Source organism: Aspergillus candidus (assembly GCF_002847045.1).
Source record: "Aspergillus candidus strain CBS 102.13 unplaced genomic scaffold BDW47scaffold_14, whole genome shotgun sequence".
Taxonomy (NCBI): domain Eukaryota; kingdom Fungi; phylum Ascomycota; class Eurotiomycetes; order Eurotiales; family Aspergillaceae; genus Aspergillus; species Aspergillus candidus.
This window is the reverse complement of record NW_020194019.1, coordinates 166200-179304: the sequence shown is the minus strand read 5'-3', so window position 1 is coordinate 179304 and position 13105 is coordinate 166200. Positions and strand designations below refer to the sequence as shown.

At 54.6% G+C, this 13105-nt stretch overlaps 5 protein-coding genes across 5 annotated transcripts; 2 read left to right on the top strand and 3 right to left on the bottom strand.

Moving 5' to 3' along the window:
* The first annotated feature begins 181 nt into the window (after nucleotides 1–181).
* On the top strand, nucleotides 182–1660 carry BDW47DRAFT_103414 (t-SNARE). The gene is made up of 4 exons (XM_024812074.1): nucleotides 182–609; nucleotides 658–1124; nucleotides 1192–1471; nucleotides 1536–1660. The coding sequence occupies exons 1-4, from the start codon at nucleotides 558–560 to the stop codon at nucleotides 1598–1600; spliced, it is 864 nt and encodes a 287-aa protein (XP_024673309.1). The 5' UTR covers nucleotides 182–557; the 3' UTR covers nucleotides 1601–1660.
* A 244-nt stretch (nucleotides 1661–1904) lies between these two features.
* BDW47DRAFT_130944 (phosphoribosylaminoimidazolesuccinocarboxamide synthase) lies at nucleotides 1905–5698 on the top strand (the record flags this gene model as incomplete). Its single annotated transcript, XM_024817207.1, has 5 exons — nucleotides 1905–2919; nucleotides 2954–3001; nucleotides 4459–4658; nucleotides 4731–5106; nucleotides 5200–5698. The coding sequence occupies 5 exons, from the start codon at nucleotides 1905–1907 to the stop codon at nucleotides 5574–5576; spliced, it is 2016 nt and encodes a 671-aa protein (XP_024673308.1). The 3' UTR covers nucleotides 5577–5698.
* BDW47DRAFT_103407 (CIA30 family protein) lies at nucleotides 5696–7134 on the bottom strand. Its single transcript, XM_024812073.1, has 3 exons — nucleotides 6989–7134; nucleotides 6651–6884; nucleotides 5696–6577 (listed from the first exon to the last, which is right to left on the bottom strand). The coding sequence occupies exons 1-3, from the start codon at nucleotides 7074–7076 to the stop codon at nucleotides 5829–5831; spliced, it is 1071 nt and encodes a 356-aa protein (XP_024673307.1). The 5' UTR covers nucleotides 7077–7134; the 3' UTR covers nucleotides 5696–5828.
* Nucleotides 7135–7340: 206 nt separating this feature from the next.
* Nucleotides 7341–8056, bottom strand: BDW47DRAFT_103405 (uncharacterized protein). Its single transcript, XM_024812072.1, has one exon. It carries the CDS (start codon nucleotides 7725–7727, stop codon nucleotides 7506–7508), a length of 222 nt encoding a protein of 73 aa, XP_024673306.1. The 5' UTR covers nucleotides 7728–8056; the 3' UTR covers nucleotides 7341–7505.
* BDW47DRAFT_124608 (mediator of RNA polymerase II transcription subunit 12) lies at nucleotides 7794–12742 on the bottom strand (the record flags this gene model as incomplete). The annotated part of the gene is made up of 4 exons (XM_024816284.1): nucleotides 7794–11153; nucleotides 11208–11412; nucleotides 11478–12075; nucleotides 12142–12742. The coding sequence occupies 4 exons, from the start codon at nucleotides 12740–12742 to the stop codon at nucleotides 7794–7796; spliced, it is 4764 nt and encodes a 1587-aa protein (XP_024673305.1).
* Nucleotides 12743–13105: the final 363 nt, after the last annotated feature.

Below are 13105 nucleotides of genomic sequence, written 5' to 3'. Positions count from 1 at the left end.
TTGATTTGAAGCTCACAACAGCGACAACTGAGATGACTGAACGACAGTGTCTTGTATAGGACACGTTGAATCATACTATCTATGTATTAAAAACACCAAAAAATACGTCAGGACATCTGCAGAAGGCAGTACCGTTCCACTCCACGGACCCCAACCAGCCATAAGCAGTGCTGCGGCAAGCGGATGCGCCATACGTCGATGCTAAATCCTAGACTCAGGCTTTCCATTTTCTATCAAGAAACGCAGTGAGGATTCAAGGCCCAGTTCTATCTTTAGGTGCGATGATCATTGGGTAATTTCTGTCGAAAGTTGCCAATGCGGCCAATCATCACGGTTCGCCCCATGCCGATCTCACGAGGCTGAGCGGCCGACACAGCCTGATTTTAGGCCTCTGTATTTACGACCAAGCCCATTACCAGTGCTGATGAAATAGAATTAGATATGAAAAACTCATCTGCTCGTCAATTGTTCAAGTGTCCTGGTCAAATAATTTCCATGTTCTCACGACTCTGGTCCCTCGACAGACCCATTCACCATCAAATTAACCACCATCCACGATGGCCAACTACAGCTACCCCCGCGACCCCGAGCAAGGTCCTAACTCATATGGTATTTTCCTACTGTATTCACGCCTCTAGACACTTTCTCATAATCTAGAACTCCAACCTGAACCCACCAACCCAATGACCCTCATCCTCCTCAAACGCCAACAAATCACCGAAGAACTCGGCAGCCTGCGCACAAGACGCGAGATCCACCTCCCCACGGCCCAACAAGCCCTTCTCGACTCCACCGGCATTGCAGAGGACCAGCAAGCCCGAAGCAACCTCGACCGCACCGAATCCGAGATCACCACCTCCCTCCAGCGATGCCGCAGCCTGCTCACCGAGCTCCGCGACCAAGTGTCAGCCGCGCCGGATGCGCGCGCTCGCACGCAACTCGATGTAGCCAGCGGTAATGTGCAGACGGAGATCGCGATGTATTACCGCGCCCAGAGCGACTTCAACGTGCGACTGCGTGAGCAGGTACGCAGACAGTACCATGTTGCGCATCCGGCAGCGACCGACGATGATGTGGAAGCTGGGGTACAGAATGTGCTTGGGGGGACGGAGCAGACTTTCAAGGTATTTACTTACTCTCCTGGCTCTGTGTTAAGCTCGTCGGATTTGAGTTAGGTACTGACCAGAGTAGATCCAAGGCATGCGCAGCACCGCCGCGCGAGACGCCCAGGACCGCATCGCAGAGCGATCCGCCGCCCTGCGCAAGATCGAGCGTGACTTTATCGAGCTGAACACTCTCTCCCAGGAGGTGGCGCAGCTGGTCCATATACAGGAGCCCATGGCGGAGAACATTGAAGAGAAGACGAAGGAGGTCGCGGACGATACGCTCAAGGCCAACGATCACCTGGACAAGGGGATCACCAGCGCGCGAAACGCGCGTAAATGGAAATGGTGGGCGCTTTTTATCGTCAGTAAGTCTCTCCCCACATCTCCTTGTGTCTTGGTTGAGTAGCTGGATTGGTCTAACGGCTCTAGTTCTTATCATTGCGATCATCGTGGCCGTGTGTGTGGGATGGTGCAAGACTACCAACCACTGCTGAGGAGAGGATATTATACCTAATTTACAGAATAATGAATGGAATGATCCGTCTCGACTGAATCTAATATAAAATGATATGTCAAATAATAAAATTGATCTGCTTAATTATGACATCACTAGGGCATGTCTTGGGTCGCATCCGACACTGCTGCCTGTTTGTTGTCTTCCTCTTTCGTCGATGTAACATAACGCGGTCAACATTATCCCCATCTCCAACCCGAGTTAAATCATTTTCAAACATGGACCAGAACAAGATGTGCAAGACAGACGAAGTTCCTCGCTCGTGTCTCCCTCACAACTGCAGCATGGCATCCCGACAAGCGGGGTACTTCCAATCCCTGCAATTCCCCTCCGAATCCTCCGTCCTCATCCACGACCAAATCTACGGCGACCACCACATCACAGAGCCCATCCTCGTCGAGCTCCTCCGCTCCCCAACTCTCCAACGCCTAACAGGAGTCTGGCAAAGTGGCATCACCGCCCTATTCAACCTCGGGCCGCGAGTCTCGCGCTTCGAGCACTCCGTCGGAGCCTTCCTCCTCGTCCGCAAAGTCGGAGCCAGCGTCGCGGAACAGGTCGCCGCGCTTCTCCACGACGTCAGCCACACAGCCCTCAGCCATGTCATGGACTGGGCGCTGTCCAAACCAGGCGAGGACAGCTACCACGAGGAGCACAAAGCGCGGTACATCGCCATGACACCCCTACCGGAGATCCTGGCGCGGCACGGCTTCGCGGACCTCAAACCGCTCGAGGAGCATCTCTACCCGCTTGTCGAAAGGCCCGCGCCGCATCTCTGTGCCGATAGGCTGGATTACGCGCTACGCGACGCCGTCGCCTATGAGAAGATGTCGCTGTCGGAGGCGCAGGGTGTCTTTCGCGCCTTCGCTGCCTTTCCGGACGCGGAGAGCCCTGCTCGGCTGATGGTGCTGCCTGACGTGTCGCTCGCGCTGCGGTTGGCCAGGGCGTACATGGAATGCGACCGGAATGTGTGGTGCAATCCCTCGCACATCGACATGTACAAGCGGACGGGCCAGATCATCCGCGATCTAGTTGAACAGGGGAAGATCAGTGATAATGACTTGTGGTGTCCGGACGACGAGTTCTGGGCGTTGTTGCGCAGTGCGTCAGATGCGAATGGGATCAAGGAGCTCGAGCGGCTGGAGACGGAGGGCGCCCCCAAGGCGAAGGGCCTGGGTCTGCCTCCGGGGGCCAAGGTGCGGACGATCGATCCGGATGTCTACGTCTCGGGAGAGGACAAACCGTGTCCGTTGTCTGTGGTTGATGATGTTTGGGCACGGGAGAGACAGGAATATATCCAGAGTCGCGAAGCTATGCGGACTACGGCCTAATTCAGAGATTCAATACAGCTTACATCTCTGTTTTCTTTATAGAAGTTTTGCATGTTTTATATAAACCTGTCCCCAAAGTACAGACCAGTCATCACGATCAACCTGAGTTCACCGCACTGTAGATTACAGATGATACGAGCATACTGAACTTCTGAGCTTGTCGCCATGCTAGAGATTTATTAAATTTGGTATCCAGTAATAAGCCTCAGTGGTAATTGGGGTACAATGTGCTAGGTGGCCGCCTCAGGCAGACAAAGGGAAACCTATGCGGAGTTCCAAAAATAAATCCCCTCCTCCTACTATTCTCCGTTCTCCACTCTCCATAGTATCCACCATCACCAACTCCAGTTCGTTACCCAACCCCTTTCAGTGTTGGATCCCAGGATCCCGCATCACAGTCCTTATGAGTTACCCTGCGGTACCGCGAAGAAGCCAGTCTATCTCCGGTCGAGTCCTACGAAGCGAAAGAAACCAGGGCTTTTGATCCCATTGTCATACTATGGTACTTGAATCACCGAACGCACCTCCGGCAACAAACCTGGAATCAAGAGGCGAACTCTCTAGGTCCTCAGCACAATCCAACAGCACGAACCATGGAGACAATTCCGAAGTCACCACGCTACGTCGACGCGTGCAAAAATTGGAATTATTATTGGAATTAGAAAAATTAAATGCCGAGACAATGAGACTCAACCAAGAGCACGCGAAATTCAACTTCGAGCTTGAACTCAACACACTACATCAACGCGGGCGCGAACTAGAAACGGCATTGAAAACAGAAAGAGCATTCAAACAAAAGATAGACCTGCCAGACCCACCTCAAAGCATCCGTCCATATCATGGGAACAACACTGCCGAGCTTCGAGACTTTCGTTTGCGCATGGAAATCTATTTTGTATAGAATGCTTATTATTATACCACAGATGAGCGGAAAGTGATCGAAGCAGTCCCATTTTTATCAGATCAACTATTGCTCATTTGGTGTACTCATGAAGAGAATCTCACGGAGCAAGCCTCCTGGGATTATTTCTGCGATTTCTTGCAGCTTCAGATCATAGAGCCAGCGCCTCCTCGGCACCCCCCACGTCGCAGGCGGCGTGGAGTGACAAGTCAGGCGCGCGGAAGACAGGGAACTAACGGCAAGCATATGTTGTCAGCGAACCGTTCAAGTCATCAAGAAAAACGAAGAAAGCAAGCAAAGAGGGTCTAGAAACAGCATCTCTAGAGTATGCAAATCAAGAAGAAACAAAAGCACGCCGCTCGATGCAGAAGCGCGCAGAGTGGGTTTCTGTTGTGTGGTATATACACTCTGTTCAACCCAGAGAATACGCAATGCCATGAATTATATTTATTTCCACTGTCCATCGTATAGTATTCTATCCAAATGGTGTTTACTGCTACTTAGGGCTCGGAGTGGGAGTGGATTCCTAAGGCCGCCATGGCGTGACGCAGGAGGGGAATCCCTGCCTGAGGCACTACTCCCCCGCCATCAAAAAAAGTTGACTCCGAGATGACTTCATCCGTCTTTCTTCTCCCCACCAAACGCAGCACTTCACAATGGCAGACCAGGCTTATACAACCACCGACCTGCAGGGCGCATTGCCCCTCGTGGCCCGCGGCAAGGTCCGCGATCTGTATGAGGTCGACGAAAAGACGCTCCTCTTCATCGCAACGGACCGCATCTCCGCCTACGATGTGATCATGGAGAATGTACCTCCTCCTTTCTCCCTTTCCAATTCCCCTCCTCCAAAAATTAAAACACTAACAAGGTGGTAAACGAAGGGCATCCCCAACAAAGGCGTCCTCCTCACGCTGTGCACCAAAACATGGTTCAAGATCCTCACCGACGCCATCCCAGGGCTCCGCACGCACTTCCTAACCCTCGACCTTCCCCCGCAAATCCCCGCGTCGCTACGCCCCGTTCTCCAGAACCGCAGCATGCAGGTGCGCAAGCTCAAGATCCTGCCCATTGAGGCTATCGTTCGCGGGTACATCACCGGTTCCGCGTGGAACGAGTACAAGAAGTCTGGAACTGTCCATGGGATTCCGGTTGCGCCGGGGTTGCAGGAGAGCCAGGCTTTCCCCGATGGGCCGATTTATACGCCGAGTACGAAGGCGGAGCAGGGAGAGCATGATGAGAATATTCATCCTGATCAGGGTATTCCTTTCCCGTTCTTTTCCTTTCCCCATTGCAGTACAATGCAAATTCCCCAAGTATGACTCATACTAACCACAACAATCAAATGTATAGCGATCCAAATCCTCGGCGCCACCCACGCCTCCACAGTCGCCGCCCTCGCGATCAAACTCTACAAAGCCGCGCACGAATACGCGCTCACCCGCGGCGTCATCATCGCCGATACGAAGTTCGAGTTCGGCCTCGACGAAGCCACCAATGAGGTCGTGCTCGCCGATGAGGTCCTCACGCCCGACTCGTCGCGGTTCTGGCCGAAGGACTCGTACGCTGTCGGACGGGGGCAGCAGAGCTTCGATAAGCAGTTTTTGCGCGATTGGTTGGTGAGGGAGGGACTTAAGGGGAAGGAGGGTGTGCGGATGAGTGAGGAGATCGCGTTGAAGACGAGTGAGAAGTATAAGGAGGCTTGGGAGAGGATTACTGGTGGGGTTTAATCTCTTCCTACTTTCTTCTCATTCAGTGGAAATTGATGTGAAGAGGGGATGGTGTATGTGATGTATACTTTATTAACAGATAAGATGTGATATCAAAGACTAACTAGTTACGCATTATATTCTTCAGAAACTGTAGTTTTTTAGATTTTATACAGAGAATGCAAAAGTGGTATCGAAGCCGACCAATCTACACGAACACAGATCCTAATCTTCTTTTGACGACAAGACCAGAAACGAAAGAAAGAGCAAGAATTACTCCTCCCACTCATCCTTCAACCCCTTCAAACCCTTCTTCGCCTTAGGCTCCGCGCGCGCACCACCAGCACCAGCATCAGCAGAAGGAGCAACTTCCTGACCAACGGTATCGCCCGTCCAGCCCGTCCGTACGCCCTCATCGACATGCAAGGCATTTTCACCACAGATGCGTCTCTCCTCTTCGATTTCAGACTCGCTCATCCCGTTCGTGGCCCAGATCCGATGAATGCGCAGGTCGTAAGGCCCGTCGATACGGTCCGTCAGACCGATACCGATACTCTTCACGCGCTGACGGAGCAGAGACGTCTGCGGCTCGGTGACGTAGCCATGGTTTGTGCGGACGAAGGAGTTGAATGGGAGGAGGACGGTTTCCCATCCCGAGTCGGAGGCAGTCGTACTAGTAGGGGAGGAGGCGAAGACGGTTTCCTCCGGCGGCACGTCGGATAGGGCGGCGGGGATGCCTTGTGGGTAGAGCGACTCGGCGAGGGAAGGGTCGTCGAGTGTGGATGATGATGAGGGGGAGGAAGAGGAGGAGGAGAATTCAGCGTCCTGGACGCGGTGGTGGCGCGTGTAGAGACGGTGCTGGTGGATATCTGTCTCGACGATCGAGTCCGTCTGGATGTTGACCGTGTAGCGACGGCCGTCGGATTTGATGCGCAGCGCGAGATACGTGTAGGGGTCGATGTCCCAGTATAGACGGCCGAAGAGCCACATGCCGCGGTCTCTGTTGCGGAAGGCTGCGTAGCCTGATTCCACCTACACGTCAGCATGTCTTTCTTGCTTTCCATCGCGAAGATGTAAGAAAGGGCTTGAACATACCCGTGCGCTCAACCCTCCAATTATTCGGCAGCCTCGTCGAAATACTCCCATGGAAGCGCGCATGGGCCGGTGAGTGCGACGCCGGGTCCGCAGGCTCGTAGTCCAAATTGGCAGTGCTGAAGCCGCCGACGACGCGGTCCGCCATGGTCTTGCAGCCCGCGACGGTGGATTCATCCTCGAAGTCGAGGAAGACGTAGGGCTTTGTGGGGGTGTGGAGGGCTTCGGAGTTCCATGCTGTACCGATTGTGTTAGTTTGATAGATATATAGTTTGCATTGATCTCTGGGCAGTTATTGTGTAGCTATTTGGATGATATTGGGGATTGGGTTGGATACGAACCGATCTTCGACAGCCGGCTGAGCTCGTCTGCGCTGCGCTTGATGAAACCCGAAGGTTTGGCGGCGAGGCATCTCGCTGTGGGGAACATTGTCAAACTGTTTCAATGAAGAAAAATTACCTAGGAAAGAAAGGTATGTAACTTGATAGAATCAACCCCTGGGAAAAGAGAGAAAATGGCGAGATCGGAATGACGTCGAAGCAAATTCACTTCCTGCCTCTCACCGCCCGCACGTGCCATCTCCAATATACGCATACATGAACAGTGGTCAATCAATCGATCAGATGGATTCTATGGTAGATGTTTCTCTAGCTAATCAAATAATAACACGCTGGCCCTACTATATATCGCTAACTCAATCATAATCATCATGTTAACCACGCGACACCACGCATGGCAAGACTATACGAGTCCCAATACTAAGTAAAGTATAAACGCCTTCTAATATGTACAATCCTCATGGTCATGGCCGAGACCCTTGACAAACAGCCATAAATATCCCAACCGGTGCACGACTTGTCAGAAAAACAAAACAAACGTAAAATGTAAAAAACCAGACATGCAAGTGGAGAGACAAGCCCAGCAGACAAAACCAATGCAATGCAGGATTCTGAAACCAAACCATCTCCAACAAATGTATATGCAAATGAAGCTGGTATCAACCGACGAATGATGCGAGGCGCAAGAAAATAAACAAAAAGGTAAGCAACAAAAGAGAGAAAATAAAAAGAAAATAAACATCAAGGCTATGTACGTTCCAATCAAAATCTCGTAAATATTAGAAGTGTCAATGGGACAAGAGCATGTTCAAGCCCGGACTCGGCGGGCATCGAAGTATTTCAGGTTGATCGCCGTATCATTCACCCCCACGATAGGGGCTGCATCTTCGAGGAGTTCCCACGGACGGACCGGGTAGGGACCCACCACCCGGCCGCGGTACTGCAGGCGAAGCTGTCCGGCAATGTAGTTGGCGCCTTCCGATAAGCCAGGTGGTATACTCGCCGCGGGGATCTGCTGTTGCGGCACCGCGGGGCCGGGGGTGAAATTGCCCGAGGGGATTGGCGTGGGCGTGGGCGTCGACCCACCGGCTACAGGCGACGGCGACGGGAGGGACGCCGGTTGAGGGGCGTTCGCAGCGACGTCGGGGACCGGCCCGAGGAGATACGGGACCCGAGGATTGGCTTGGACTTGGATGAAGGGCGGGCATTTTTCCTTGAGGAAGCGTGCGCAGTGCTGCCGGGCCTCGTCTGGGAACATGTCGATTAGGGACGCTGCGACGTCCAACGCGTGCGTCTGCAGCAGGATCCCAGGGCATGGGCGGTGCTTCTCTGACAGAACGGGGTGGGGGAAGTAGTCGGCGGCGGGGAAAAGACGCAGCACGTTGTCGGGCAGACGCGCGAGCGAGATGCAGAATATGGAGATCAAGAGGCGCGACTGTTCCTGGATGAGGGTGGGCCGGGCGGTCAGGGAAGATGTCACGAAGGAACTTCGATGGATGACCACGATCTTCAGCAAGGCAGAGAACCAGAAAGCGAGGGTTCGCTCAAAATTAGCTCGGGCGCGAACCATCTGTTCGGAACCGCTGCCCTGCTTGTTGGCGGCGCTACCAAGGAAGTTATTCTGCATGACGACGAGCCGGTGGAGCAGAAGATCCATCTTCTCCACGAGAATAGGAGCGGCAGACGGTACCCCAGTTTCAGGAACACTGAAGGCCAGCTTCTCGATAATGGTAAGATAGAGTTTGGCGATCTCCGGCGAGCTTGCTCGATCCGCTGTGGAGTCATGAGCAGGGTCCTCGAACATGGGGATAGCGAAGAAAGCCTTTTCGGCGCGTTCTCGAATCTGCCGTACGGCATCGAGACTCATCAGGCTAACGAGACCAACCCAGTGCGACCGATTCGCACGAGAGTCCGCCACGGCTGCACTAAACATGGCATCGACGATGCCATTGTTCGCGCTGTTGCCCGGCTCCGCGTTGAACATGATCTGGAGCTTCAGCTGGCAGAAAGGGAGGGAGAAGTCGTCATTCATGTCGACGACCTTCTCGGCCGGTCGTTCAGGTCCAGAATCAAACCTCAGAAGACGATCAAGAGCCTGTTGCAGTACGCCCGTGGAGGACGGATGATCGACAAACTTCTCCATGCAGTATTTCACAGCCCGTTCAGGGTCCTGGGTAAGGAGGATGTGCACTATGCTCATCGCGCAGTTGGTAAGGTCCACTCGCCGGGGGTTAACCTGGCCATGGTGAGAATTGACCAAGGAGATGGCATCACGAACGATATCGAAAGTTTCCCGCGGGTGCTTGGCAATAAACTCGCGCTGTGCCAGGTGGAAGCGGTACGTGACTAAATCCGGATGGCTGCTTGGTTCGAACGAATCGGACGGGATGAGGAGCTCAAGAAGATCGATCCGCAAATCCGCAAGGTTGGGGAATGCCGTGGCGACCTTGTCAGACTGCAAGATCCGTTTCACCAAAAACACAAAGGCCTGAATAGTGACACATCCGACACCGATCAGAGGTGGTAGGATCTGTGCGAGTGCGGGCCGTGTGGGTGACCTCAGAAGCGAGCAGATCCAGCGCACGAGCATGCCGTCAAAGTGCTTGGGGCGGAAGAGCCTCAGCTGCGCGAGATATCGGCAGGCGTCATTCGCCGACAGCCTGGGTTGTCCATCAACGGACCCCAAAATCTTCGTAAGTGAGCTGAAGATGGTGTCCATCGTGGATTCGTCAATACCGCCGTTCGGTCCAAGAAGCTGGTCGAGCTTCTCCTGGAAAGCGGAGTCCATTGGGTTGAAAGCCAAGGGGGCGTGGTCCGATAGGGGCGACGGCGCGGTCAATGCCGACCTGTTCTCTATCCGACAGAGATCCTGCCGGAGAAGAGCCACGGTGTTGAGCTCATTGGGCATCTGGAGACCCAGCTCAATAAGCGAAAATACCAGGTCCAGGTTCGGCGGTCCAACTCGCTTCAGGCAGGAGTATGATTCGACCAGCCCTTTGAAAAGGTCTGCCACCGCACCAATTGCGCTAAAGGAACTGAAATGATAACTAACGGTGTCGGCAGCAGAAGCCAGAACAACACTATGCTCGGAGTTGCTAGCCTGCTTGAGCACGTCTGCAAGCATCGAAAGATCTTCAAAGCTCTCCAGGATGCTTCGCACACGATAAAACTGGTCAGGATTGAGAGCGCAAACTCGGGCCTCCGTGGCCCAGGAAGCCCCGGGGATTTTCCGATGACTCTCACGGGTATACCCAGTCACACCTCGTCGCATCCACTGACCGATTTCGGACTTGACCGCCCACGTCAGATCGTTTGGTGACATTTCCGCCATTGTGACGCCTAGCATTTGAGCCTCAAAAACGTCGGGGAGCTGTTCGGCGATGGATGCCTTCAGACTGGTGATCGTCGATTCCTCTTGGGACGCCGAAATCCCAGCCCGTGTCAAGAGCGTGTTGCGGAGATTACGGACATGCTCTGGGAGCCGGCCCGTAGGAAGCTGCAACAAGAGTCCGAGCGCTTCGGACTGCTGGGGCTGGCGGGGCTCTGAATGATCTGCTGCAACGCCTTTGGCCATCAACCATTGCAGATACCGTCCCACCGAGAACGTCTGGGACCTGACAAGCTCCGAAATGACGTGGTAGATGTTGCTCATGTTTAACGAGTCAGAGTCTCGGTCGCCGTTGAGAAAGTCTAAGATGTGCGAGTCAATGTCGACTCCGGAGGCCTTCCACTTCCGCAAGAGGCGAACAGCGGTGTAGACACGGCAGATACCGTATCGGAATGAAGTAGCGGTCCACTCGAGAAGCTTCGAAACCACGACGCCTCTATCGTCAATGGCATCCAAGCACGCGGCGGAGGACGCCGAGATATCATGTGTTGTGTTGATGGAATCCAAGAGATGAATTAAACGCTGCTGAGACGATTGCTGCCCCAGCCCTTGTTGGCTCTTCGGCGACTGTATACGCAGGTTGCGTTCGGCGAGAGTCTGGAATACTGCTTTGTGGACATTGTCGTTGAAATCCAAACAAGATGAGATGAGGTCCTTATACTTGTCCCAGGAGTCCAGCAGTACGACAGAGGAAGTATGTTCGAGGATGAGTCGTTTGACGAAGAATGACAGGCGATCGGCCAGGGGTCGGAGAGGAGCGGTGCGGTCGAGCTCGGAGATCTGTCACATCGAATTAGACACAGTGAGAGTCAATTGGGGTGCAATCAGCCATACCGGGTGCAGTTTTGCGAGAAGCGACTCGGTTAATCGTCGTGCACGCTTCCTATACCGTAGGATACTGTCCCAGTAAATACCAAGCATCAAAAGCCAAGCAGGGACGGTATTTAGGGGCGCAACCTCCAAGGACGTCAAGAACCACCCGAGATACTGGTCATGGTCAAGCAGTCGCTCAAAGAACAGGCGCGCAGTCAAGCTGACACTGTGAAGAGTTAGTTCGATGTGTTCCCTAGACGACCACACCACCATCCGTGTGGGGAAACATACGCGTATGTCATTTTCTTCCTCCAATCCGCAGATCCACAGGCGGCGATCACACCCTCTAGAAACTGTTGGACAGTTGCGGTCCAGTCACGAACCCATTTGGCCTCCAAGCCGACCGCTAGCGTTCCACTCGTACCCTTTCTCTTGAAAGCACGAATTTCGTTGGCGCCGACGCACTTGGCCAGCCACACGGCGCGGCTGACGGGGATCCATTTGCTCAGACACTGGTCCAGGAGAACCTTGCCCCGAATCCCGTGAGGGATGGTCCGGCTCAACCGGCGCAGCGGGACCGATGAATTGGCCAGGTCGCGCAGCCAGACTTCGCGCTTATTATCCGTGAGGGTGACGCGGGGTGGTGGTTTGAAGGTGGAGGGGTTCGCGACGGTGTTGTGGCTTTGACGCTTCTCCAGCGCGGCCGTAAAGACGGAGGAGAGCATATGCAAGCCCGAGCGATGTTTCAATTGCGCGTAGAGGGAGGGCCGAGCGGTGTTGGACTCGTTCTGGGACACTTGGGTCCGGTCATAGTGGCCCTGTTTCGCCGTCTGCTCGTTCAGGACGTCTTCCGGGTGGTTTCCGGTCCAAGGCGAAAAGTCCGCGATTCCTGCGCGATTACCGTCTGTCAGAAAAGCTCGTTTCCTATTCTTTGGGTCTGAAAGGGATTACTCACGGTCCCCTTTGAGCACCGGCGCACTGGGTGGAACTTCGATGTGATAGGGGGTTGTCTGCACCACCGTTGACGGGGGGCTGTCTCGCGAGTTCGCGCCACCAGACTCCAGTGATGATGGAGGGGGACCTTGCCACGGCAGCACAGGGAACGGGGGTGGCTCTGCACGTTTCCCGCGTTGTGCGACGGCCGCCGCATCACCCTCCCGGGCATCACCCGCCCCGGGGGCCTCGGACACCAAGGCCTGGAAGGACCACACTGGCCGCCCCCGCAGGGCAAAGGACGGCGGTTTGGCGCTCCCCACGCCCGGGGTGATCCTTGCCTCTCCAGCACTCCCCGGGACCGGACTCCGGTCGCCCACGGAGGGCGCGGCGACGGGCAGGTCCAGCCTCGGCCGTTTCGCCGGCGGTTCTCTCTCCTGTGTATCCCCGACATTTGCGGTGAGATCGATCACTGCCGGCTGCCTGGGGAGCGGCTGTGGCATGGACGTGGACATCTCCGACTGAGAGTGAGAGAGATCGGGTGGACGTCTGGCGCCGCTGGGGTTGAAGGCACGGGGGGGAGGACCCCACGAGGGGACGCCGGCAGTGGGATGGGGGATCATCTCCGTCTCATTGTGTAGCCCACACTCGGAATGATGGTCATCGGAAATAGTTGGACAGTGAACGAAGCGATTCACGGGGGAGGGGGCGATTAACGCGGTCGATAGCCCATCCGGACGGAATGCGGACGAAGGGAAAAAGAAGAGTAAAAAGTAAAAATAGAATCAAGTCACTCTTCAAATGCGACGAGACTAGTTATATCAACCACTGAGGAGCGACGGTGTAAAAATCCAAGGCGATCTGCAACGACGGTATTCGATGATCGGTCTGTGAAGAAGGGGGGAGGGGAGAGGAGCGAGGCGGAATAACACCGTCGCGGGAACGGGAGACAAGAGGGCGTCTCTCGGGGCGAGGTCGGGCAACCG

What these genes read in the sequence shown, in the direction of transcription:
- BDW47DRAFT_103414 (XM_024812074.1), top strand. Translation starts at nt 558, where the DNA reads ATGGCCAACTACAGCTACCCCCGCGACCCCGAGCAAGGTCCTAACTCA. An exon ending in GGACGGAGCAGACTTTCAAG is followed by an intron (nt 1,125 to 1,191) that starts GTATTTACTTAC and finishes TGACCAGAGTAG; the next exon opens with ATCCAAGGCATGCGCAGCAC. An exon ending in GTGGGCGCTTTTTATCGTCA is followed by an intron (nt 1,472 to 1,535) that starts GTAAGTCTCTCC and finishes TAACGGCTCTAG; the next exon opens with TTCTTATCATTGCGATCATC.
- BDW47DRAFT_103407 (XM_024812073.1), bottom strand. Translation starts at nt 7,076, where the DNA reads ATGTTCCCCACAGCGAGATGCCTCGCCGCCAAACCTTCGGGTTTCATC. An exon ending in CAGCCGGCTGTCGAAGATCG is followed by an intron (nt 6,885 to 6,988) that starts GTTCGTATCCAA and finishes CAATCGGTACAG; the next exon opens with CATGGAACTCCGAAGCCCTC. An exon ending in TTGGAGGGTTGAGCGCACGG is followed by an intron (nt 6,578 to 6,650) that starts GTATGTTCAAGC and finishes AGGTGGAATCAG; the next exon opens with GCTACGCAGCCTTCCGCAAC.
- BDW47DRAFT_103405 (XM_024812072.1), bottom strand. Translation starts at nt 7,727, where the DNA reads ATGTTTATTTTCTTTTTATTTTCTCTCTTTTGTTGCTTACCTTTTTGT.